Raw genomic sequence first — 27,631 nt, forward strand, 5'->3', positions numbered from 1 at the left:
ATCTAAAATGGCCCACATGAAATCGAGTTGACGTTAATGCGGGCCGCGAACCAACCCGAGTCTGATACCCCTGCTCTAAAGCCTAAGCAATGTATTGCTGTGCTTTCACCAACAAAATAATACACAAATTAAAAACAATATTGGATTGGTAAAATATAATAAGTCTTAATTGTTGATGAAAATATGTTTGACCATGCACATACATGAATCTCATTATTGAAAATTGAACTCTATCTTTTGACCACTTGGCTCCTAAAATACATTGCCCAAATCACGATCAATACATTTTAATCTTAAAAAATGTGTAGAATAGACCTCTAATCTAGTACAGTGTAGATAAATGCGTGTCACAACAATTAATGTTAACTGCAGCGAATACGTCCCAGAACTACCCATGATAGGTACATATTAAAGATATAGTAAAAGACCATTGTAAAGAAATAAAATAAAATAAAAATAACACTACATCTTTTCCACACACTCAAAATTAATTGGATAAAAAAATAAGCATTCTGTCAGTTTAACGAGTTGGACATCTATTAATCTGTCTGTTTTTTAAAATTGTTTTTCTATTTCTTTTTAAATTGAAAAAAAATATTAATTTATTTTAGGTTTGGATGATAATATAAGACAAATTATTTTCTATTTATTTGAATTGTTAATTTCTTTAAGATCAAAAATTCACTTAAAATTAATTTCAACAATAAAATTAGATTTGATATACATCCACCACAACTCATTCATTCAAGATTGGTCCACGGAATGAATTAAGCTCGTATATCAAGGTAAAGATGCACTTGTGTCATTCTCCCGTTAGATGGCGTAATCAGTTGCTATTTTAGCTGTTGCATGATATAACTTTTCTACAAGCAATATAGAAAAAGTCAATTTAAATAGGCCAAGGGCTACATGCAAATTACCAACAAAAGGGATTAGTGGCTCAAACATAAATCCCACAATGATTAAGTAAATCAAATTAAACTTAACACCCCCACCCCACACTTCCCTTTCACAAGTGGACGCGTAACTCTGCTGCTCTTCCTCTCGCTCTCTCCCTTTCACACACACGCCCACCCGCCTCTTCATCCACCCTCGTCTTCGTCAGTGCGCTTACAAGTCCTGCGAACACCCGGTGGACTTACTGAAACAAGCGGGGTCAACTCCCCCATCGTGCGTAAAAAGTGACATGGCGCCTTTTACGCAGCCGAGGTAACCGTGGAATGCCATGGAGTAGTCGTCCACTTTCCAAGACCTTGAGATGGCGGCACTTCGCAGGAAATTCGGCGAGGACTACCAGGTGGTCAGCACCAACCGAGCCGGAAGCGGCGCAGGTGGCGGCGGTGGCGGCGGCGGCGGCTTCTCGGCGCCGGCGGCCAAGAAGAAGCGACAGCGCTTCGTGGAGAAGAACGGTCGTTGCAACGTCCAGCACGGTAACCTGGGCGGCGAGACCAGTCGCTACCTCTCGGACCTGTTCACCACTTTGGTGGACCTCAAGTGGCGCTGGAACCTGCTCATCTTCATCCTCACCTACACGGTGGCGTGGCTGGTGATGGCATCCATGTGGTGGATGATCGCCTACATCCGCGGCGACCTCCAGCAGCACGCCCGCGAAGCCTCGTACACGCCGTGCGTGGCCAACGTCTACAACTTCCCGTCGGCTTTCCTCTTCTTCATCGAGACGGAGGCCACCATCGGATACGGCTACCGCTACATCACCGAGAAGTGCCCCGAGGGCATCATCCTCTTCCTCTTCCAGTCGCTCCTGGGCTCCATCGTGGACGCCTTCCTCATCGGCTGCATGTTCATCAAGATGTCGCAGCCCAAGAAGCGCGCCGAGACGCTCATGTTCAGCCAGGACGCCGTGATCTCGCAGCGGGACGGCCGGCTGTGCCTCATGTTCCGCGTGGGAAACCTGCGCAACAGCCACATGGTGTCCGCGCAGATCCGATGCAAGCTCATCAAGGTGAGAATTTGCTTGGGAATCTAGCGTTGAACTTTATACGGGTGCAAATTACTTTCGCTGCGGAGGACTTTACTTTTCAGACTGAGGAAGGGACAATGTTTCGGAACTTTTGGGGAAGTGTCAAATCTGAGTCGACCCAAATGCGATACCTCATCTCATTTTCTGAACCCCTTTATCCTCATTAAGGTCGCGGGGGGCGCTGGAGCCTATCCCAGCTGACTCCGGGCCAGAGGAGGGGGACACCCTGAATCGGTAGCCAGCCGATGGCAGGGCACAAGGGGACGGACAACCATGCACACTCACACCCATACCGAAGAGCAATTTAGAGTGTCCAATCAGCCTACCATGCATGTTTTTGGAATGTGGGAGGAAACCGGAGTCCCCGGAGGAAACCCACGCAGGTCCGGGGAGAACATGCAAACTCCACATAGGTGGACATGACCTGGATTTGACCCCGGAACCCCAGAGCTGTGAGCCCGACACTTGCGATTACCCTCGGTTAAAAAAAATAAAAAATGATATCAACTGCAACTGCTAATGTTGAATTTTGCAATATCTCACAATATTTAAAACTTTGAAAGTATGTATAGTTTGACTGGTCACCAATTGTCCTCCACCCTGAATTGGTGAGCAGCCAATCGCAGAAATTGACTGTAAACATGGTTATTAAAACTTCATACCAAAGAACCTCAGCAATGCAACAAACATGAACACCTATTTTTTAGTGCTGGACTTGTGCGGAAAATGTCAAGACAAAAATACTCTGTAGTATTGATTTTAGGTTTCGGGGCACTTATCCTCACACAAATCCATTGAGTTTTTAGCCTATTTTTATACACAGTATTGATTTACATTGAGAACAAATCTGTCAAGATGCTCTCGGTTTTTCTGACGTGGGAGACGCTAAACCTTCCGTGGACCAAATCAGGAGCGAATGACAGTTTTATTTCCACCTAACGGCTTTCGTAAACTCTTACGGTTGGTTGAAAAGAGTTTGGGAAGATGATGCAACCCGAGTATTTGCTTTTGTAAAGTGACAGGGTGTACACATGGAGCCTTCTTGTTATGATTTTGCAGAAACTGCTGTTTGTACATAGTCAGTCTTTGTCAATGGCAGAGTATTCTATTTCATTATTTGTTCATTGTTTAACTACCAATGCTGCTTTACCTCATTTTACTTTCTTCCTGTGTCAGTCCGAATAATCATATAAACGAAGAAAGGTGATAGGATTTCAAGTGAGCACTTCATCCTTTGATTTTGGCGAAAAAGTTTAAAAAGTATGACGTAAAACTAAGTCCAATCTTCATTTATCCTAACTATGGATCCCATTTAGAAAGAGAGGTGAATTACCTTGGTTCTGTATGGTGGTCATATTTGAAGGTGCTTGAAAGTGTGGCAACTTCTGTCCTAAAAAAAGAAAATTGCAAGTATATGTTCAGTTGTTGATTTGATACAGAAGCATTAGACTTCATGGTAGCGATTGCGAAGGAGGGAGCATTAACCAGCAGGTGACAGCGCGCAACAGAAGCGTGGCTTTTTTTTTTTATGTTAAAAGCAAACACAGCTCATGTACTCGCATTATCACTATCCATCAGGAGCGGCAGGTGTGAGATAAGAGGCTGACTTTGTGTTTGTGTGTGTGTGTATAGGAGTGTGCGCGTACGTGCCCGTGAGCAAGCCAGTCAGGTGGGTGTGAAAGCACAAGTACAGGCTTTCCAAGAGGTGATCATTGCAGTGGAGTGGAGTAGTGGAGTGAGTAAAAATCAACTCTCCTGGGAAACACTGCTGAACATAAAAGTTTATTTATGGCTCTTTTAAAGCAAGGCATGGTTCACTTTCTTTATGCACTGCATCTATTTGACCTCAGCTTTGACAATTGGTAAGAGGGACACTAAGATGTTCTTTGTGAATGACATGTTTTTGTAGGTTAGTGTTCTAATATGCTTAAATGTTTGAGGATTTATAGATTTGTAATGTTTCATAGGGAAATCGGGCTGGATCGCGTCATTTTGAGAAGATCGGAATTAGGTAAAAAGACGGGTGATTAAAATGTGTTTATGTATTTTTATTTTTACATAATGGCTGCCGTTGATGGTGCAAAATATGTGAATGGGAGAACTTTAGTATTTACATTACATTTAAAGCACAACTCTAATGTTACCTATTTTCCTCTTATTTAATCCCTACAAAACGCTATAGTTTCATCATTTTAAATGTGGGTAAAAACATACCGCAAAAAACATTTAATTTTCCATACAATCTTAACACAACATTAAATCACATGCAGTGGTGTTTGCAACGGTAGTTTTACACTAAATTTAACTCATTGAATGGTCACTCAATGATTTAATGTTACATTGCAATTGTAATGTATTAGCACCAAATGTAATTGGCTTTGCTTTCACTGTAGTTTTTGTCACCTTGTCTGTATCTTTTATCCACTTTGTGTGTATATTTGATCCACTGATTTTTGGGGAGGAAGCAGCACGTGTGTGTGAGCATATATATTGTATTTTATGGAAAAATTAGTTATGCGACACTGCAGAAAAGGAGCCCAAATAGACTGGCCGTGTGCTCTTTTAATTATCATAAATGACTTCTTTTCCATTACGTCCTCATGCAAAAATGGGCCATAAAGAAGACAACCGGCATTTGCCGGGAGCTGCTTCTCTTTTTGCCACATGTGGAGTGTTGCATCAGAAGGCTTAATGATGCGTGAAAGAGGAAGAGGAGAAAGAAGGAGAGGAGGGGTTGGACTTTTTCCACATCTAGCATGCGACTGGCCTATAAAGCATAATTGCGCACATTGACAAAAACTACAACTCGGAACATTTTAATTCCAAGTGTCAATTCCAGTCATTTTTTTGTATGTGCAATAAATATGTTATAAAAAATAATATCGATGAACAAAAGTGCTAAATATAGACAATTAAATTGACAAATGCACCTAACAGAATGTTTTTTAAACAAATAAAAAGGTAAAAATAAAATTAAATATTCAATGTGTTTTATTTATATTTATTTATTTTTCCAAGTCAAGATTTTACGATTTTTTTGGTCTTTTTCAATTTTTAATAATAATTATTTTCAAGTATTTTTTGCCTTCCCCGCTGCTTTTTTATGTTCATTCATCTTCTGTACCATCATTAGGGCCGCGGGGGGTGCTGGGGCCAATCGCAAATAGGTTTTGAAACAAATTTATTTTAATGTAAATTCAGGCATCAATGAGTTAATAAAAATTGGTGGAAACACATTTTCCACTGACCACTCGCTCAAAGGACATAAAATGTTATTAGGACACCCTGGGTCATAAATTCATTAACTTTTAAATCTGCTATGCGTCAGTGATTAATAATATTGCTTATCCAGCACTATAGTTTATGAATTCCCTATTTTGAAATACAGTAGCACCAGGTATAGTAAATACAGAAATCTAATTGGAGAGAAAATCTCAAATCCATACATACCATTGGAAATGAATTAAAACAATTCCATAGAACTGAATTTAAGTTATAATTGTTAGGCCGACACACACACACAATCACACTTAAAATGGCTTTAGTTTGACCCTAAAACTGTATTTTTCCCTCCAATATTTCCCTGGATGGAAACTTTTTAAATCCGAACAAATTAGCCCTGAAAAGCGACTGTGTTGAAACTCACTGATTGCGGGGTCTTCTGTTTGTGTGAAAGCATGGAACAATGGTGGCTGTTTGGACAAGAAGTTGTTGGCGGGCGGCGTAGTGGATAATTAGTGGCTGACAGCTGCCAGCAGGGAGACGCAAAAGAGGAGGAGGATGAAGAGGTTGTCACTCTGAGTTGCTCAGTGAACTGCTGAAAAGTACTTTGCGGGAGCATCCTGACGGAACAAATAAATGCCACCAGGGGGGGGACAGTTAAGCGACATAATGGAAAAATTAGCTGGCCCTGATTATTATCTGAAAAAAAGCATTTTACCACCATGTTTCACTTCCTCCGAGATTTGAGAGCTCAATTGATTTATATTGCATTTTCTATTAAGACTAGAAATACCATTTAAAGTACCATTATGAGGAGGCGGAAGAAGTTCAGGAAGAGATGCTAACTTTTTACCGCGCTGGGAGTATAACTATAATTTGAATCAGATTTTTGTTATATTATTGGGGTGATGTGTTAAACTTGATGTCTAGTTTTTCTAATTGCTGTTTTGTGCTCTGCATTTTCAGAAGAAAAAAAGAATATTGAATATGTCTCTTAGTATTAGTTGATTGCAAATGTTTTATAGTTTTAATTGTATGCTGGGAAGGTTATATTTATCAACTTTTTTTTAATTTAATATAATTAGGATTTTTGCTAAGTAATTTCACATTCATTATTTGTTTTTTTTTGTAATTTCACATTCATAATTTGGAAAAAAAAATTGTAATTTCACATTTATACGCAAGTGAAGGTAGCCGGATGTTGATCAGGCAGACAAGGACTAAAAAAATACATTGTGGATATATTCTTAACCCATAGGTGCAGAATCTTTCATTTTTAGTTATTTTTTTTCCCTCTGCAATAGTTTGCATAGTGTTTCGAGGGCGTGGTTAGCGGATAAGCAAGCTGGGGGTTGCTTGAGGCCCGGGCCAAAAAAGGGGCCCCCTGATGGCCGCCAATATGTGCGCCGAAGAAATGATAAGCATTGGCCACTGGAAACGACTATTCATCTGCCGTAGCAACCTGAACTTGACATGGTCATTTGACCATGTGAAAAGTGAAACTTAAGTGTGTACGTTAATTTTTTCACTTTATTTATACTATTCCTGGTATTTTCTGGACTATAACTTGCATTTTTTTTAAATTCTGGCTTGGCCTGCAACTAAAGTGCAAATTATGTTTTTTTTCTCGCTGACGATCAACATCTTCTTATGTTGCTGTTTTTTTAGCTACAGTCTGAAAAAACTCTTAACAGATAAGTATTCACCCTATTGTTCTCCATTTCTCTAGTAACATGTACATTCATTTTTTTTAAATGACCTCCGACATATACATTTTTTCCTCATTATTGTGTGTGCTTTGGCTGGTACAGCTTATACTCGAGTGTGATTTAGTCCAACAAATGTTTTTCTAATAAAATGCTCTATATATTGTCTGCCAACTTCATTCTTCCTATGCATTAAATATGGCTTTATACATTGTTTATTGTGCAATATGTATGCAAAAACATTTTTTTTTCAATGTGCGGGTGGGGATTTCTTGCTTTGAGCACTAAGAAACCCTAGCCACGCCACTGTGCACCTATGCATTCAAATAACTATAGGTCGGACATTAGACATCCAAGATATTTGAACTGGGAGGTCTGGCAGTAAAAGACTGCTGAATTTCCCAAGTCAAGAAACCACTGTACTTGCATGACGTGTCTCTGTTGCGTGATAGCCATCCTAGACTAAACAACATTTGAGTAAATGTCAAGTCTAATAACGACTGCTCTCGGGGAGGAAAATGGTCTTGTTGGAAGGTACAGAGACGCTTGGAAAAAAACAGCAAAGTCGTAAGGAGCTTCGCCCGTGAACTGTTCTCTTAGAGTACGCTCATCCATCCCGTTAATGTGACAGAGATAAGGCAGCGAGGGGAGAGGAGAGCAAAGGAAAGGAAAAGAAAGAAGTAAAGGCGCCATGACAGACTTGCTCACATGTGAGCAACGAGGGCCCGCTGACACCACGCCCGCTCTGACACGGAACCCTCGGGCACGGCTCATTCATATGCAGTTAGGGGAAAGGCTGTTTACTCACATGCCCATCGTGCGGTGTTTTCTAGGGGGCCCTTGGCGAGCAGGAGAATGTCAGGGAGAGGTCAACGGAGGGCTGGGTTGTTCTCGGCGGCTTAGTGAGGGGGGCCGTGATATCTTGTAGGAAAAACCTGCAATAAGAACAAATGGATGCTGACACATTGTATGTAAAGTGCACACACGTGGGGCTTGAATTTGTGGATTATGTTGGATTTGTTCATTTCTTTTGTGCAATGTAGCAGTTGTTGGACACAGCAAGGGGTGATACCACACTCAGGTGCGTCCATCTGTGACCGAGTACACTGTCGACTTCTTTTTCAGGTCACAGATTATTATTTTTTGCATTCTCATCTCTTCTATGGCATAAATTGGTGGATCCCACAAATACTGCATATGTTAAATGTTCAATAAACCTCCACGCATTTGCAGAGTTACACATGTTGCTAGTTTTATGGGGCGAACGGTCTACCGTTAGTTGTATTATTTATTTATTTCTAGTCAGTTTTAAGGAGGATTTTTGTAATATGCCTTTTCCTAGTGCTAATGATAAGAAGCACCAATCAATTCAAACTATTGGTGGTTGGTCCTTATCTCCGAAGACTACCAACTGGATTATTTTGAGTTTTTTGTTGTTTGTCCCAGTCTTGCAGGTATCTTTTATGACCAGTCAAAGGTTTGAGGTCATTAAAAATAGAACATTGTATACTTTGCATGTAGTGTTGATTTTTTTTCTTAGCATTTTTAGCATTTTATACATACTTTTCTGTTGTGTAAGGTATACGTTATGATTAAAAACTTGCAAGGAAGCAGCCGAAAGGTTTCTCTCCTAATCTGTTCCTATTTTTCAGTCCCGCCAGACCCCCGAGGGTGAGTTCCTGCCCCTGGATCAGTGTGAGCTAGACGTGGGCTTCGGTACGGGGGCCGACCAGCTTTTTCTGGTCTCGCCGCTCACTATCTGCCACGAGATCAACCCGAAGAGCCCCTTCTTTGACCTGTCCAAGCGCTCTCTAACCAAAGAGCAGTTTGAGATCGTGGTGATCCTGGAGGGAATCGTTGAGACCACCGGTGAGCGAAAACACCCAGCAACCCATTCCTTAATTTTCCTCTGAATAGAAATATAAACAGTCATCTGCTGGAGAAGGAGCCAGTGTGAAATTTCATTTAGCCTGCTCCTTCCCGGTTCGGCTTGCTCGTGTACATGAGAAGGCGACGTAGAAATAGATAAAATAAGACAGGATATTTTATTCCTGCGTGATACTTTTGCATTTTAACAAGGCGATCACAAAGTGGTTGTGTGTCACTTTGACAAATGCCACGTATTTAAACTGTCAATTGGAAACTGGAACAGCTTGGGCTTAGTCGTATGTACCATTGCAAAGTGAGCAGAGTCCATTTTTGTTAAAATATTAAACCAGTTAAGTTAGAAATGATGGTACATGCAACCAGAATTGCTCCTTGGAACATAACATCAAATTCATACAACAAAACGTAAATATAAACATGCACAGATAGGTAACATGTCAAAGTCGATACCTTTTGAGTTGATATTAATTGCAGTGTTATATTAAAATCAATGTCAATTTAACCAAAAAACAGCTAAGTGGAACTGAAACATTCTTCAAAGTTATAGAATAATCATAAGCATCAATTAGTAGTTAGAGCAAAAGTTGTGTTACTTCCCCAGAAAGGAAACACAAACATTTACAACGTTGCAGTGTGACGACACGTTGCAGTTGACGTGGCACTTGGCCAATTCAATTCTTTCCAAATGTTGTCAGTACCCGGCACCGTCGTATTTACTGCGACACTCCTCCCCGGGGTCCACTACAAATAAATCCCTGCTTTCTTTTCTTTTTCCACGATAATGCTCACTTACAACCCAGTGCTGGAGGACATGCCGCCCAGCTCAATAGGCTTAGCAGATTTAAAAAGAGGGGAGAAAAGGAGGGGGTTTGGATGTATAGAGGCAGACTGGCTAGCCGCGGGGTCTGTGTTGCATTGATAGTGCCGTTAAACCAGAGTGCTACCACAAGTTTATTGCTGCAGAAAGATAAAGGCTCAACTTCGGAAGAACCTATATTGGATAAGGAGTGCTAGTGCCTTTATTGGGTCAGGGGGTTTATCTGAACATGAAAAGCAGTAATCGTTGCTTCATGGAGGGTTCTGGACCACCTCAACAATCAGTGACATTTTGCGATATAAAACTAGCCTTTTTTATGGCAGCTATGGTGTCATTTTTTATAAAGGTCTTTAAGCAGAATTAAATGCAATGTGCATTGAGAGCGCGCATTAGGTATAAAAAAATGTACATATAATATATAAATAGGCAATATGCATACTTTCATAATAGTACAATTTAAGTAACATTATACTTATAAATGAAGTTAAAATTCTAAAAATATAAATTCAAAATATTCAAAAAACATGTCGCACATACTCAAAGTTTTTTCCAAATGAGGAAAAACCAGGATTGACGAGGATTGTGACATTTAGTAAGATTCATGAAAAACAGATGAAATAGTGTTTTTCCAGACTGCAGGATGGGGAGAGATCTCTAACAGTTGTGAACCGCTCACAGTCTGTTGTCCAGGAGGGTTTATTCCGTCAAATTTATAGTGGCAAAGCGAATAGTGTGCCGTCACGATATAAATAGGAAGCAAATATAGTGGCAAACTTGCAAATCTGGAAGCGACGAGGGGAGATTGCCGTACTACTAAATGCCACGAGACATTATATAAGTGGTATATTGTAATTTGCGCACAGACAAACAATGTAACAAAGCTTCTGAAAACTTCACCAAGCTCTATTGCACTTGCAGGCATGACGTGTCAGGCGCGCACTTCGTACACGGAAGACGAGGTCTTGTGGGGCCACCGATTCTTGCCCGTGATGTCCCTAGAGGAGGGTTTCTTCCGGGTGGACTACTCGCAGTTCCACAGCACCTTTGAGGTCCCCACGCCGGCATACAGCGTCAAAGAACACGAGGAGAAGAATTCCCTCCCGTCACCCGCGCCCACGCCGGCACTAACCGACGGGGCTCGGCGTGACAGGGTTTTTTCCGTGGACTGCATCAACATGGCGGCATCGATGGCCACCGGGGGGCGGCTCCCCAGTAAGCTTCAGCGAATCAGCTCATCGGGGAAGGAGGACCTCCAGAGGAAGGTGTTGATGCTGAGCTCGCAGCACGCCGAGAAGGCGTGCAGTACCGGGGACCTGCCGCTCAAACTCCAGTGTCTGGGATCCTCGCCCGGGCCGGACGACTCGCTCAAGGTGGGATTCGAACCCATGACCCAGTCTACCGGGGACCTGTACCAGCACACTCTGATGCCCACCCTGTGCCCGCCGCAGCCCCCCGCACACAGTCCCCTCCTGTCAGCCAGCCGGAGGCCCGAAGACAACCTGCCGGCCAAGTTACGCAAGATGAACCGCTGAAAAACGTACTTTGCGGAAGTTAGAAATCCTTAATCGACTAGTATTTGTCATCGGATACTTGGGGATTTTTGTTGAAGAAAACTTTGGAGTTGCACAAATGGATCCTCTGCATGTACACTTGTTAGAAACCTTAGTTTTATCAAAGAATAAATGAAATTCAGTCATTCTTTGTAGGGTTTTTTTTGTCATTCAACCTAGTGTTTCCCAACAATTACTGAGAAAATATTTCACAAAACCTAGTAAGCCAATTTGAACTCTAACCATGAAGAGGCAAGGTTTTTTGAATTGAGCGATGAAGCATTCTCGATTTTCGTGTAGGAGCAAGCTTCAGTGTTCTTGTTTGTGATAGATCTGTAATACAACTTCAGGAGCAGGTTAAGAAAGAGTGAGATCAATTTAATAGGAAATAGGGTTATTACCAGACTGCAGAATGAGGAGAGAGCTCTAACAGTTGTGAACCGCTCACAGTCTGTTGTCCTTGCAACTCTCTCCGAATGAACAGTGGGTCAGTCTTTATATAGGAAAACAGGGTATCGTAGTTTCTATGACAACGACCAAACTTTGGGCAAAGTCTGATTAATCAGTTTCAAGTCTCCACGACAACGGCCAAACTTTTGGCAAAGTCTGATGAATCGTTGTCAAGTTTCTATGATCACGATGTTTCTATACTTACAAAAACTGATACAATATGAACAAGCAATTGCCAAGCGTCTTTGTCATCTTATCTTACAGTTTGGAAACTAACATTCTACCACAATGAGGTTGTATCAGAGATACTTGCGGTATCATTTTGTCTCCTAGACTAGCTGCTCTTTGCTCATCAATACGGGTCAAATGACATAAGAGGCTGAAATCCAGAAATAACAGAGAGATGTTTACTGGTATGAAACTCAAAAGTAGCAGTGGCAAACAGAAGGATAATGAGTTGCTGTCAAATAAACAGGGAAAACAACTCCATTTTGCTCACATGTACTACATGTCAATACACCCTCACTTTCTGTCATCTTTCTTAGGACTCACAAAAAAAAGACTTGCCTGAAGGGAGTTTAATAGTTATGACCACAAGAATACTGAGATTACACTAAAAATGCCTTGGCTGATTTGCCTTTGAAAATGTGGTCCGTACAAATGAGCTAAGGGATTTTTTTTCATTGTAATAAAACAAAATAACTTAATAGAGAAGGGTACACTATGTAATGTACTGAGATGATATAATTTCCCGCAAGGGACCAATAAGGAATTGTTATCTTCTGGAAATGATCTCTATTTCACCCAATGAAGTTGACGTCATCAAACCCATAAATGCATGAAACAGCTTTTTTCCGACATCAAGAGCAACTAAGCCTTCATTTGGTTAAGGGAGCAGCAATCATTGCTCTGTTTTTTCCCCTTCATTGATACACATAGAAAAAAACTCATTAGAAAACAACTCAACACAAGCTCCATACACCAAGGACCTGATAAATAAACATAATCATGAACAAAACAAATGATCTGGGCAGAAATGCATTCGCTAAATAGCGCCCAGAGCTTTTCTATGAAGTTGAATTTTGACAATAAGTAGGACAAGAATCTCACGACAAGGTGCTAATTGTAAGACCCTGACCATACACACGCTACGGTGTGATTAGTATCTGGCTACAAGTACTTTGCTTGTTTGACTTAGTTATAGGATCTTGACTAAACACAACTGGCTGACTCACAGTTAACTTCAAGGTCTTGGCTGAGGAAACCATGGCGACTTGAAATACAGGGCTGTCGCAAAATGACCCTGACGTCTATTCAGGTTAAAAATACTGGGATCATGAATACTTGATCCCATGACACCTGAATAATGTCCAAAGTCAAATGAATGCTAGTCCACTATTAACAGTTCATTATTTCCCCCTTCAGCCAGTCAGCTTGTTTTGATGCATCAGAGTCATGATTCATACTCACAGTCACACACACTGTGTGTTTGTTTTGTTGTGCGTCTGAGTTACACACACAGTGCACGGCTAACTGAGTCGCCTTTGGGTAGCTAAAAAGGATGTGAGCTTTAATGAAAGAAGCAACAAAAGCTGTCACTCAAAGGGCAAAAGCCACATCAAGTGTGGAAATAGAGATTCTCAACATTAATAAAAAGTAGTAATTGGAATCATGGAGACAGATTACTTCAATATTTGGGCTGGTTGTATCCCAAATGGCTCCAATTGAAGAGTTTGGAGATTAATTGTCATTGAAACAGATATTATATGTAATGTCACATATGTACAGTACACCATTTATCATTTATTTGATAAATGCTGATTAAAAAATAACCTCCTCTAAACCAGTCAAGTGTCCAAAAATTTAAAAAGTGACACACAATTTAGTATTGTTTTAAAAATAAATTATAAAATGTTTCTACCTAAAATATGGGGGAAACTAATTACAACTTTTGTTATTTGTTCAAAAAGCTAGAACAGATTAATTTGTTTCAGTTTGAAAAACAAGTGCTTTGAGTTGTGAGCATAGTCAAACAATCATTTTAAACTCCCCCCACATTACAGTAGTATATAAAAAAAATAAAAAAATAGAACACAATAAAAAATGAACACAATAAAAAAAAAATCAAGTATGTTAAATGTTAAAAAAGTCATTTACTGTCACAATGGGAATCGCGAATCAATTTGAATAAACAGCATGCAGTCCAAAAAAATCCTATCGATGTGCTGCTACTATCTTTTTTTAAAATATTGATCCCCGGCCAGGAAAATCATCGACAGTGAGTGTCTATAACCCTGTCGCCAATGAGTCTTAGCGGGACGTCCTTCAGGACTAAAAGATTAAATCAATAGCTCTTGATGGTAGTTTGCCCTCACAGGGAATCAATACTGGAAAAAAAAAACTCAGTCATCCATCCAGCAGGATGCCTGTTTGTGAATTATTCACTCCGCAGATCTCGCTGACAAACCGCAGACGGGATTTGTTTGACGTGGACTGTCGGTGTGTGATCAAAGAGAATTGTGGAGAACATCTGCGGCCACAGGAGAGGGTAAGGGGCCTAACGGGTTGGAGCTAGGTATCAAATTTTCATGTGAACACCTGTTGCTTTCCCTCCGAGCGACGGGGTAAAAAGGTGTCATTACATCTGGATCATTCTAAAAATAACCTGGAACAATTGTTTCTGAGAAGTGAGGAGGTGCAAGGGAACCCAATTGGCAGTTTTTTTGTTTTTAAATACATGACAAATATTTCAAATTTACTACAAATATCTTTCAAAAACACAGCCAAGAAAAAAAACACTTGTCTTGAGTTTAATATTGTGATTGTAAATTTAAATGGTAATTCCATCTGTGTTCCAGTCCCCCACACCACACCTATATTTATTTTATTTTTTTAATAAAAGATGAGTTTTTTTAGAAAATAGATTTAAAGATTGATAGAATTTCCACATGAACAACAGTTGAATTAGTAAATGTTGAACTACAGGGAATTACTGTCCCTTCCCCCTATACATAAATGTTCAAAATTGCCTTTATTGCCAACCTCAATGAAATGCCATCTTAAACGTGTCCTTGGTGGGACGAACAATGACACGTCTGCAAAATAATGGTTGGCATGGTAACATTAGTCAAGTCAAAAGCTTTTATTGTCATTATACAACAGCTGTGTATAACGAAATTAGTGGTGCTACTCCACAAAGTGCATGTTTCCCAATAAAAACATAAATAAATAATTTAAAAAGTCATGTCCAGGCAAGATAATATCAGATAAGAGATAATAACATAAATTCCAGAGACAATAACTTACAAGTTTAATTGCATCCTGACAGTTTTGAATGATGGATGTTGTATGCAGTCTAACCACACATACAAACAACCTGAATGGTGTAACGTGTAAGGAATAATGGTTTTTCCACATACTTTTTTTTGCCTTTCATCTCATCTGTTTCTATTTCTTCATGCTGCCCTTGAGGGCCACGTCTGCACATTGTGCCAGATAAGCACTTCTTCACTAGCTGGAAAAATAGCCCGTCTGGCCCTACCTCTGCTGTGAAATTGTACTTGTCATACCCATCAGATATACGACAGTACTTTCACCCCAAACACAGTGAAAGTAGACACCCCCACCAACATACTGTAAACTTCATCGTCCTTGTTGTTCCACTCCATCAGTCATGATCAGAGTTTTACAGGCCATTAAAGAGGAAGTAAACCCAGCAGAGAAGCCATGCACAAACATCCAAACTCCACACAGGAAGGTCCAAACCTGGGATTGAATCCTCGATCCCAAAACTGTGAGTCCGACACACTAACCACTGCTCCAACTTTGCAAAATGATGTTTATTGAGATCTTCATTGATTTTCTGAACCGCTTTATCCTCACTAGGGTTGCAGGGGGTGTCGGAGCCTATTCCAGCTGAGGGACACCCTGAATTAGTGGCCAGCCAATCGCAGGGCACAAGGAGTCGAACAACCGTTACCAACTAGGGGCAATTTAGAGATTGGCCAACCAGCCTACCATGCATTTTTTTGAATGTTTGAGGAAACCGGAGTACCCAGAGAAAACCCACACAGGCCCGGGAGAACATGCAAACTCCACACAGGTGGACCGACCTGGAATTGAACCCAGGACCCCAGAACTGTGAGGCCGACGCGCTAACCACTGAAAGATCTTGAATGACATAATTTTTTAGTTTCTTATTTAGCCTCATTGAGCAACCATAAGGTTTTTCTTTATCAGCTTAAGTTGCAAAGATCTCTGTGCAGATCACGTCTAGTTGTGAAATAAAAACTAAATGGGAGTCATGTGAAGATGTGACTGATGATTTGGCGACGCTATGATGATTTCTGCGGGAACGGGAAGTGCACACTGGGATTTTTTATTGCTTTTTCTCGGCCCGCCAGTTTCCCGCTGTCACCGCTTGATATGAGACACATTACTAAGTCGCTGTTACATGCCGCCAAGATGAGCCTTAAAGGTAACCACACTAAAACGCACAAATGCGATCCCAATTACGCCGTACCGTGAGATAATTCCGACATTGAGATTCACCGCAGTTTATTTGGGTTCAAACTCATTCTTTTTTTCCCACAGGCTGACAACACGGCTGACTACAATTAACCGAGCTGTCTGCCGTCATATTTATTCATCATTAATTAGTCGTCATGCCGGCTCATCCTAAGCAAACATTAAATTCAAGTACAACAACATCAGACGCGCCGCCATGGTTTCGTCCGTACAATTTAAGGGATGGCATAATGACTATTAAATTGCTGAAAAGGGCATGTTGCTATTACATTGCATAAACCGATTCAATAAGTCTCACTGAAAATGATTCTTTCAATTTGAAACATAACTTATACCTGTCAACCTCGGGCAATTGCTCCCCCTATTAAGTGATAATAAACCGTACAAAGACAATGCGGCACATATTTACTCACAGAGCGCACATTTAAAAGTCTAAAATTTCCCCCAAAATGGACGTGGTCTCAATCAGTCGGAGCGCCTTTTGATGCACAAGATTCTGTAGCTGTCGCTGTATGACGCTGACAGCTTGACAGTCTGGGTACATTGCTTGCTGACTCGCTATATATTTATATAGTGAAAAGGTGGAAGTGACTGACGCATGTGCGCATATCATGCTCAAAGCATGACAACATTAACAATCAACGATAATGTTTTCATCTGCTACCAGTGACTGAGACGATCCGGATTAGAGCCGAAATGGTGAACACGAGATCAGTTTTACAAAAAAAAACTTCAAACTCACTTTTTCTAAAACATTTTTTCCCGTACCAAAGTTGTTACACGGCGCACACAATTTGAAATGATCAAAAAACGTAGTTGACAGGTATGATACCTGTATATTGTTTTCACTTTACTGCGATATTATTGGACCCCAAAGCCTGCATGCAATTTCCGTAGGAAAAACCCTTGTAAAAATTGATTAATTTTGAGGTAATATATGGAAAAATGAAAGGGGGCGGAGAAAATCCCAGCCAACTGTAGGAACACCCTGAATTGGTGTCTAGCCAATCGCAGGCCACACTGAGACCATACACATTCACACTCGTACGTAAGGCGCCCTTAGTTGGTAATGAGACGCGTCAGTTGTCCTCCCTCGAAACTCGGTGCCAATTGACAAGAGTCCACAGAGAAAACCCACGCAGACACAAGGAGAACATGCAAACTCCACACAGCAAGGTCAGAATCCATCAGGGATTGAGCCCTCGTTTTCAGAACTGTGAGGCCAACGCGCTAACCACTTTTACACAGAGCCACCCAAGCCGTACCAATCAGAAAATAAAACAATGAACTATGATTCCAAGTGTTCCCAAGCTTGACGTGGATTTGAATTGTTTTGAAATTAGCATCCCCGAGGCTGTAGCGGGCAGATGGGTTGTGACATTGCTCCAGACGAGCATCCAAAATGTCACTTTGTCACATTGCATGCTGTTGACAGGAACAAAGAAGTGAATAGTGCAGAGAGAACGTGTGACGAGGGGGCCGGTGGCGCGAGTGGTTAGCGCGTCAGCCTCACAGCTCTGGGGTCCTGGGTTCAAATCCAGGTGATTGGACACTCTAAATTGCGCCTAGGAATGGATGCATTGGTTGTCCGTCTCCTTGTGCTCTGCGATTGGCTGGCCACCGATTCAGGGTGTCCCCCGCCTCTGGCCCGGTGTCAGCTGGGATAGGCTCCAGCACCCCCCGCGACCCTAATGAGGAAGAAGCGGTTCAGAAAATGAGATGAGATGAGAAAGTGTGACACTGCCACTATCCTCTGTCACAAAGTATGGATTCTTCAACATCACGGGACTCGTGTTTTTGAATTAATCGTCTGGAGAGCCATCTGCTTGTCTCTCTGCAAATGTTTTACAGTCTGTGTACCACCCCAAAAATAATCACAACATAAAATTACACGCGAAACCTCGCCGGCGTCGCCATGTGCATATCAAACCTTTGTGACCAAGTCAATAAGTGAAATGGGTGCCAATCTATTTTACTGACAGACTCTAAAATGATGTTTAGAAGGGGGGTGGGGGGGGGCTAACTCAACAGCAGTTCCACCTCTATCATCAGATATGTTCAGTTTAGTTTCTTTCACAAAGTTGCGTCATGCGAAAGCCTCTGAAGCTTTTGAGCACAAATATCAATGAGAAAAATCCATGAAGGGAAGGCAAGGTTGATTTTTTGCCTGACAACAATTCAAAGAAAATATCCATTTTCTTTCAAATCTAGCCATGATTATACATGAATATGTCACATTACGCAATGAAATGCTTTACTGAATGACCAAAATAAAATATGAAAAATGTCCATCCATTCTTTAGTGCATAACCTCACAAGAGTCGCAGGGGTGCTGGAGCCTATCCCTGCCAACTACAGGCAGTAGACCCTGAATGAACATGGTTTCTAAGTTCCTTCATGACATCACCAGAAGACCAATAGCAAAATCCAAAATCAATATTTAAATAAACATCTCAAAACGTCAATGTTCTTAAAAATCCTGCCATGGTTGTCTATCAACATGTCACATTACGCTATGAAACGTATTAATGAAATGACAGAAAAAGTCAATTATTATTTAAAATTCTCGACCCCGTCATGAATTAAAGTTACGAGTTCTGAACTTTATGAGGTAATGCATTTAAGTTTTTAACAGCGAAAACATGACAGGCCAAGGTGCTTAGCTAAAAATCAGCATTTTAACAAAATGAAGTTGCTTGATGACATTATTACCAGAAAAAAACAATAGCAAATGATCCATTTTCCACTCAATTGCTTTTTGTCCTACTAAATTCTGAGGACAGCAGGGCTTCCTGGCTTGAAAAAGTGTACATCTTCCACTCTGCGTCACATCACCAGAGGCCTTAAAGCAATAAGAATGCAAAGATAATCGACGCCTCATTTTGAGCTTTAATTATCCCGCCGTCACTACCGCCACAGTGAGAAATTGTCCTTGTATTTAAAGCGGCGACACCCCATCGCAGCGGAATGAATGTCCGTATCACCCACGTGGAATTCAACTAATACGGCAAGAACCATTAAACGGCCAGCGGGAAGGATGTGAACAATGATTATTTCCCACGGAGCCTTGTGTGAGGTCTTCAGCTACCACAACAATTATATTATAGCTAATAGCACCACCTGAAAAGACAATCAAGACTGTGGCAAAAACTCAGTGGTCATTTCTTTCTTCATGATTGCACTAAACAAATTGGAAATGGTGATGCATGAAAACCCACTCTTACCTGAAATACTAACCCTAATGCTAATTAAGGATTTCATAAAATATAGTGCTAATTTGAGCTTATTGGCCATCATTTGACAGCAATCCAGCCCCTCCCAGTAAAATTGGATAGGACATCTGTCATCGTCAACGGCACTAAAATATCCTGTCAATACTAGTGAATTTCTTAATGACATTTTCTATTAGGAAAATTGATTTGATACACTCGCACAACAAAACTCATTTAAATCTAACAGGATATAACAAACCATGCCCATTCCCAACCAAATTTCAAGTCGTACGACTTCTATTCATGCAAAAAAAAGCAAAGAAAGAAAAAAAATTGACGTCTCAGCGTGTTGTTTTCGCTATTTTACGGCGCGACGCCGAATTCACCGATGAGACGGTCCGCTGTTTTTCCATTTACTTTCCCCACACTCCGCTGGCAGCTGCGAATTGGAAAAGACGGAACATTTCTCATGGGGGGTCTCGTCGGGTCCCCGGGCGTGCGACGATGACGTGACGCTTCACAGGAATAAAACGAGGGAGAAAAACAGGACAAAATGACAGTGGTGATGCTCTTCAAAGCATGGCGGGCCCTTTTAGCGTGAAAGCAGCGGAACAAGGGGGAAGCGCCGTGGTCCGAGGTGATAATGGAAAGTTGCGTTTTCCGAGAAATTGTACGGCATCGGGCACCGCAAGGAGATTTTGTGCGTCAAATCGACAATTTCCAGATGAAAAACAGAACTTTCAAAATGTGAAAATGGTCCTACTGTCAATGATTTGATGCTTAAAATGTTACCAAATCTGTTTTTTTAAAACTAGGTTTTCATGCCTATTTTAACAGTAATGTCGTCACTAAGGTTGGTATTGTTCTTCTTGTGGACTTTGGTTTTTAAATCCTACTCTTCTGTCATGTCACTTGGTAGTAGCTACAAATATGTATTAGGGGCCAATATCTTTTGATTTTTTTCTTTATTATGGGATTTCTATATTGTCGTTCATCCTCTTATTATAATACTAAACATTTGGTCAACAGCAAAAACAAAATATTAACAGGAGGGTTTCTTATAAGAGTCAATTCCCGCCAGTCATTGATCGATTGCAGTCAACTTTTAATGAGGTCACGTCTGGCGAAGGGTGGCCTTCAAACGACAGCAATCGTTTCGTTTCACATGGCCAGATTGTTTCTTTGATGTTGCGCCTGCGTGGCTCTCATTTGAGACTTTTATGATGGCATGCAAAAAAAATAATAAAAGCTTCATAATTGCTTTGTCTGAGCAAGTACAACATCTGAGGCTTCTTTGTCTGGTGTGCTTGAGACTTTCGGCCTTCTTAAAAGATTTTTTTTTAACCAGTCCTGTTACGTTTCTTTTGCAGGAACAGCAGTAATGTTCCTTGGACAAAATCACCCGGGGCTTCATTTTGCGAGAAAAAAAAAACGTGATTCCCTTCTCCTACTTCAAGATAAGAGCTAGGCTTTCAAAGATAGAATGATAGTTTCAAAGTGGAGATAGAGCTTTAAACAAAAGTTTACAAGTCATTAAAAAAAGTTTGGAGACACATTTTAGAAATGTTTCAAATTAGGGGGTGAACATAAGATATGGTATAAAGTAAGGGATTCCTTCAAAGATTCCTTTTTATTGTCAGCTATAGAGAGCGACTGATTATATGCTGCCCAACTTAAATTTCACACAATTTAAATATATAAACCACATCTGATTACAAAACAGCAACTGCCTATGTTCTATTATGGGATACATTTACATGGAAAGATGGTTCACAGAAAGATTTGATCAATAATCTTGATCATATAACATTAAGACTATTTATTTATGTCTAAAAATGCCTTTTGCTGTGTCTGTATTCTCACCCTCTTGCTACTGTGACAGTGAAATTTCCTGAATACGGGATGAATAAAGTTATCCAATCTAATCTAATTAACACATTGAGCAGTGTGCTTGTCATTCTTATGCCATTTCAAACCACAAAAGCATGTCACTTCAAAAACAAAGTTCCTTCAATAAAGTAAAACAAATAAAATCCACGTTATCTCGACTTCCTCTGCCACACTAGCAGGAGCATTATACAATCCCCAAGAGTTTGATAAATTCAGCTAGAAGCAAAAAAATAAAACCAACATCACTCAACACTTCGTAAAAAGTGTCAACAATTAAAACGATTCAAACCGAGCCATTAATGAACTGCCGTTTAAACAGCGGTGCATATCGATCGTATTGTTGTTTGACAAGTGACGTATAAGAAAAGGTATAACTGCAGTGCATCATGAATAATAAAGGCTGAAGTCTCACTGGGACGATGAAGGGAAGAAGACCTGCGGGACATTGGACCCCACATCCTCTTCTACTCGCTCCACCGCGGACACATCTGTCCGCACATCATGCTTAAATTAGAAGCTTAAAAAGGTCAGTGGACAGCATCCTGTCCTTCGTGCCAAGTGGCCAAGGGGCGTCCGCTGGCCGCCTCGGGGCACAGCGAGTTAGCGGATAGGTCGCTTTCCTCAGCGGGTTTAAATTTAAATCCAAGCGCTCGCCGTGTATACACAACAGCTGATGCCCCAACGGGGCTGGAAAAGTCTGGCAAACAGCGCAAATGTTGACCCGCGTCCGACTCCAGACACGTCAGTCAAACAGCAGCCACCAGGCGCAAAATCAATTTTCTTTTTCAGTCCACCATAACGGAGCGCAGAATTTTAATCCTGTCGGAGACCCGTCAATTAGAAAATTATACTGCCACACAACCTCCTTATTAAATGTTTTTAAAAGCAGTGAAGTGCAGAGGCAGAAAGAGACATTGCCAAAGACTGCCAGGCATTGTTGTGCGAAAAACAAACTACAATAACTGGATCTGTAACCTAAACCTTCACCTATCTGATTAGATTAGAACTTTATTTCGTCCCGTATTCGGGAAAATTCCTGGTTCCAATAGCAAGACTGACACAAGACACACAAGACATTGTAGACCTAGGTAAGAAACTGGAGCCACACCCCACATCCTAACTCTTACTGTAGCTAGTGATGTTTTTTAGTCATGACAGTGTGTTATAGTTTTTTTTTTAAATGAAAGACACAGTTTTAGACTTAGTGAAACAAGCAAAACAGAAAATGTTTATATAGCTTATCCAATGCCTGACTTTCACCCAACAACCCAGACCTATGATTGAACGATTTTCGTAAATCAAGGGTCACTTACAAAAATGGCATTTCGAAAAGGAACTGCACCAAAAATACGCCTTTAGAATTGTTGAGCAGAGAATCAGCTCTAAAGTGAACACAAACATGGTCAATTCACTGCTAAGATAGCAATAACAACCTAATGACGTTAATGCATAAAGGTACTCGCTTTAGCCTGAAGCAAGTGACCAGCGCATTTGTGCAGTTATATAGAAAACTGCACTATGCCATTTGATATTTTACAAGGATGTTAACAGTTTTCTCTGTGATGTTTATTTTATTTTTTGACTTTGACTATATGTTGCCAACAATTCCACATCATCAATTCAAGTATTCTGCAAGCAGACTTGTTCAGAGCCCATTTCAGTGGAGGCGAGCTCAAGAGGACGACTCTGAGAACCTCTTTGCACGTCTGGGATTAGAAAACATCTCAACACGTCTCGAGTGGACACTCGCTTTGTCGACTGGTGTAGTTTCATCAAGCTTCTTTTGCAAAAAGAAATATGGTGTTAAGAGCAGTGTCGGTTGGCAAGATATTTGTAACGCCTGTATATAAAAGATACTATTTACACACATACATCTGGAATACCACAAACAGGAAGCTACAATAGTTATTATAGAACAGCACCACTTGCTATTGCAATAAAAGTTTTACATCTAATTATTTCACTAATTGCCAAAAAATTAAAGCTGAATATTGGAGGTTTTTTTGCATCGTGCAATGCAAGTGTAAAGGACTTAGACTGTAAATGGCCTTTTTTTCTGAAATATACAACAGAAATATTAATGCGTTCTTTAAAAAGTGATCAAAATCAAAGCCACAATGGTGTCAATATGTTAGTGTGTGATAGAGGGACTTTTTTGTAAATTGTAGCACATGGTGAAGTCAGCTGGGATAGGCTCCAGCACCCCCCATGCTTGAGTGAGGATAGAGCGGTTGAGAAAATGAGATGAGATGAGATAAATCATTAGAGTATTTTGTATTATCAGCGTTTCATTGGGGATCTTGGAGGCCCAACGATGAAATGATAAATTCTCGTGTTGACCTTACGCATCCCGAACAATTTGCACAGCCTCACCTCGCAGCCTCGAATAAATGTTGCCATTAGCATTTTGACATTTGCTCTGCGGAGCGATGGATACTAAAATCCATATTCAACAAAGGGTGACGAGTATGGTGCTCAAGGGTGAAATTAGGGTTTCAAGTCAAGAAAACGTGGTGAATTCATTTTATGACGTACTTTGTGACGTGAGAAAATCAAAAGAACATTTTTAACTTAACGTAATTCAGTTGCAACTTAACTTTTGAGAACAATTATTACTATAGTATTATCTTTTACTGCAATACGATAACTGACTCTTAAAACAGGTAAGATATTTACCAGGCGTGTCACAATAACACATTTTAGTTGATGATATAGTTGCATAAATTATTGCCGATATGCGATACTGTGAACCTTCACCATTTCACAGCTTCAGTACATCACGTTTTTAATACTACCATATTTACTCACATATAAGCCACACCCGCGTAATAGCTGCCCCTTAAAATTGCTGAATTTGACTTTTTCTCGCATATAAGCTGCCCCCTTAAAATTGCTGAATTTTACCATTTCTCGCATATAAGCCGCCCCCTGATTCACAATTTTCTTTTTTACCTTCTGAGCCGGGCCAATAAAGTGAGATCTGAAAACTCATCTTCAGGATTGTGCAAATATGGGCGAGCTTTCGATCACAAAACTGTGATAGCACCAAAAATCCAGAGGAATGGCGGTATCCGTCCCACTGGAATTTCACTACGAAGACTGACAAAGGTGTGAGCGAGGCAGTGCGAATGAAAGACAGATACAGATAGGTGTGAATGAATCGGGCCACATGGGATATTCTGACATGGGCGAGCAAGGGTGCCAACAACCTGCTGACAGGTGATTAGCGAGTGTCGTGGTTATCTGGAGGATACAATAACATATCACAGACCAACGGAACTTTCCAGAAGAAGATCAGCAGGGGAGAGTGTCTGGAATGTTCCATGACATGTGAGGCGTCTATAAGAAGGATGGCCACTATGAGAAGAACTAGATGTGGAAATGTTATTCCCAAGAACACACAATTGCAGATTTCAAAGAGTGTAGAGATGGCAATGACGTGTAGTTATTAAAGTGACACATTTGTGCACTATAACCAAGTGACAGATTGACAGGCAGCTTTACGCAAATGCAATATATCTGTATCTTTTAAAGACGTGTAGACTACGCAAAACTATATTTTAGTAGTGATATTAAATGTGTAGCATGGCAGTTGAGACCAATGCTGGATATAAAGTGAAAACTATTCCCCTTTTACAATGCCAGTGAGTAAGAATACATTATTTACATTAAAGTGGGACATTATTCATTCTTGGAAAGCGCCTGGCTTGTTTTCAACGACTAACACGGCTCCCTTACATGAAACGCATTCGACGAAAACTACATGGATCAGCAGTTTGGTGCTAAACTGAGAAAAGATAGCAGATTGTCATGCACACAACATTAACCTGGAGTCAACAGACACTCAATGGCATACTCTCAATAACATTTTATCTTTTTACGGAGGGATGCACTGCAACAAAAGATCATTGATCTTTGGTATGTAATCACACTTGGCCGCTTCAGAGAGAAAAAGACTAATTGAATTGCCGATGTCGTAGATCTTAATCAGGCAGCTGGACCGTCCATCTACGGAATTGACACACAAGAACGATTACACCACTTTAAAGTCCTCTGTGCCATGTGTGGCGTGATATAAATATGCAAATTGATGTAATTTTCGCACTTCGCAATCAGGGCGAGTAGTATGAGGTGTACATACTCGAATAAAACAAGTTGATTGCAGGAGGAGGCTAGTGTTACATGCTAAGGATAGACAAAAAGGAGAAGAAGGCCGTCAGGGCCTTCAAGGCCTTCTCTGCTGGCCTGAGAAATATCTGAATCCTACATTATATTTTGTCCATCAATACTTAATAATAATTCCATTAATTAATTGTCTGTTAGCTTCCTTTCATTGCTTTTCCCCCTGGTTGCACTGCTTCCAGATGTGTTTTCATATTGAAGCATTTAACCAATCACATTTCAGCCATTATTTGTTGCCAGGGTCAGAAATCTGCCTCAAAGCCTTCACAATCAGTTCTGCGGGCTCTGCTGCATTAAACAAGCGTCGATAAGACTGTTGCTTTAACAAATCAGATTTCGAGTTGGCAACACCACAATGCATTGTCGCAGGCGTAGGGATACGTCATCGCTTTTACCAACTATGGTTAGCTACCAAACTGTATCTGGAGCTAGCTGCACAAGCAAATATATTGTTGTGTTGATTTAAAGCCATTTTCAAGACGGACTATGCCAGAAATACGACAGGACAGGCTCGACTTTCAGCATTAGCTTCGATGGCGATAGAAAAAAAGGAAGAAAGGAGGATGGACATTGTGTACAGTTAAAAAGGATTTTTGGTAAGTAAAATATGGCTATATTCCTAAATAATATTTCAATTGTGGGCCCGGTTCTGATATCTGAAAAGCTCCAGTGTTTGTATTTAAGCTCCAGTGTTTGGTTGGATTGATTCGTTGAAGGCGCTACGAGAAAATGCACAGACCGCCACTGGTCTATTCCTATAAGAAATTGCATATTTACAGCATGCCACACATCCCTGCAGTATGTGCTAGGATCATTCCGTGTCTGACTCATGTTGCGCCCCATCGAGTAAAGGTAACAAGCGTTATGTAAAACAAACACTCGTAAAATAACAGGACTTTAAACGGATGCTTGTTGGGAATAGATGGCGAAAACAAGGCTTGTAAATAGAATGATAGGCTATTACGTTTTCAATATTTCGCTTCCATTTGCTCGATGGTAATGCCATAAAAATAGCGCGTTAGCTACGCTTGAAAACCTATTTCAACGTGTTGATAGAAAAGAATTGGCCGCGCCGCTTGACGTAAAGGTTGTTTGCGAAATGGGAGTGGAGTACCGTGCCCAGCAACGAAGGGTCCATATAGGTTCCTTTTTTTGTTTGTTCGGTCATTAAAAACCTCTCCATCACCACGAGAAGGCCCTGTTGTCTTAGTGGCGGCATCCCCCACTCCCACCATTCTCTTACCGCCTCCCCCCCCCGACACTACCACCTCCGGGCGCCTTTCATCTCCATCGTCACGGGAACAGGAGCCACAGGGGAGAGACGGTCGGCAGGAAATTAGGAGCGTGACAAGATAAGAGGCAGCATTCTGTCTGTATCTGTTCCCTGGCAACCAACGGTAGCAGCTGGGGATGACTAAGAAAAAAAATAAGGTAACCACTGATACGAGCGCCGCCTTTGTCTTTTTAAATCCCAGTGAAAAAAAAGTCTCAGACTTTGATAGAAGCCAAACGGCTGTAACGCTATCTGGGTTCATCGAGTCGATACTTGGGCGCAGTTCTTCGGGGCCCATCGCTCACTCCGCTTTTTATGGCCTGGCGCATGAGCCCGGTCTGATAAAATGTTATTAAAGCGTCCTTCCAGCTACCCAACAGCCGTAATGAAACTACACCGGAACGCTTCTCGTCTGATGCACTTTGGGAAATGAGGAAAAAGTAAGCGGTTAAAGTTAAAGTGACACTGTTGCGAATTTTTACACACTTATTAAATGATAGAATCTGGTCTAAGAGTATTATAAAAGTAAATTATCATGAGTCACAGAGATTCTAAACTATGGAAATTGTATAAGCAAAATTTATGCAACGGTTTGCCTCTGCATAGACAAAATCGAGGATGTCGTCGAAGAGTATCACTCAATGGAAAACAGTAGTCGAGATTATTTTTTGCCACGACTCGGAATACAAAAACGAAAGTGGGGCAGAGTGACGAGCTGATAAACAAAGTGAAGCGAGGTGTCTAAATACTTCTGATCACACTTCCAGTCCGTTTGACCTTTTAATTTTGAAGGCAAAACTCTGATCTGCCACAAAGTCATAATAAGATGTCGTGAGAGGGGGAAAATACTGACCTTCAAGCACGTCGCACAGTTGGAGACCACGGAAAAGAACAAAAATAAGTGTTTGACTAAAGGCTTGACCTTTAGCTTGCC

The 27,631-nt window shown here is 40.8% G+C and overlaps 1 protein-coding gene and 1 long non-coding RNA gene across 4 annotated transcripts in view; one reads left to right on the forward strand and one right to left on the reverse strand.

Annotated features, from left to right (window-relative positions):
• LOC144088660 (uncharacterized) overlaps positions 1-27,631 on the reverse strand; it is a 40,814-nt gene that overhangs the window by 1,504 nt on the left and 11,679 nt on the right. The window contains exons 3-6 of one of the 3 annotated variants that reach the window (XR_013304919.1): positions 7,718-7,844; positions 5,628-5,823; positions 3,315-3,371; positions 620-1,912 (exon numbers count right to left, since the gene is read on the reverse strand). This is a non-coding gene — a long non-coding RNA (uncharacterized LOC144088660). Of the gene's footprint in view, positions 1-619; positions 1,913-3,314; positions 3,372-5,627; positions 5,824-7,717; positions 7,845-27,631 lie in introns of those variants that run through there. The other 2 variants (XR_013304918.1, XR_013304917.1) reach the window with 2 other exon arrangements.
• On the forward strand, positions 1,075-11,309 carry LOC144088646 (G protein-activated inward rectifier potassium channel 1-like). Its single transcript, XM_077619172.1, has 3 exons — positions 1,075-1,963; positions 8,562-8,778; positions 10,532-11,309. Exons 1-3 carry the CDS (start codon positions 1,259-1,261, stop codon positions 11,143-11,145), a joined length of 1,536 nt encoding a protein of 511 aa, XP_077475298.1. The 5' UTR covers positions 1,075-1,258; the 3' UTR covers positions 11,146-11,309.

The sequence above is a fragment of the Stigmatopora argus genome, chromosome 14 (genome assembly GCF_051989625.1).
Source record: "Stigmatopora argus isolate UIUO_Sarg chromosome 14, RoL_Sarg_1.0, whole genome shotgun sequence".
Taxonomy (NCBI): domain Eukaryota; kingdom Metazoa; phylum Chordata; class Actinopteri; order Syngnathiformes; family Syngnathidae; genus Stigmatopora; species Stigmatopora argus.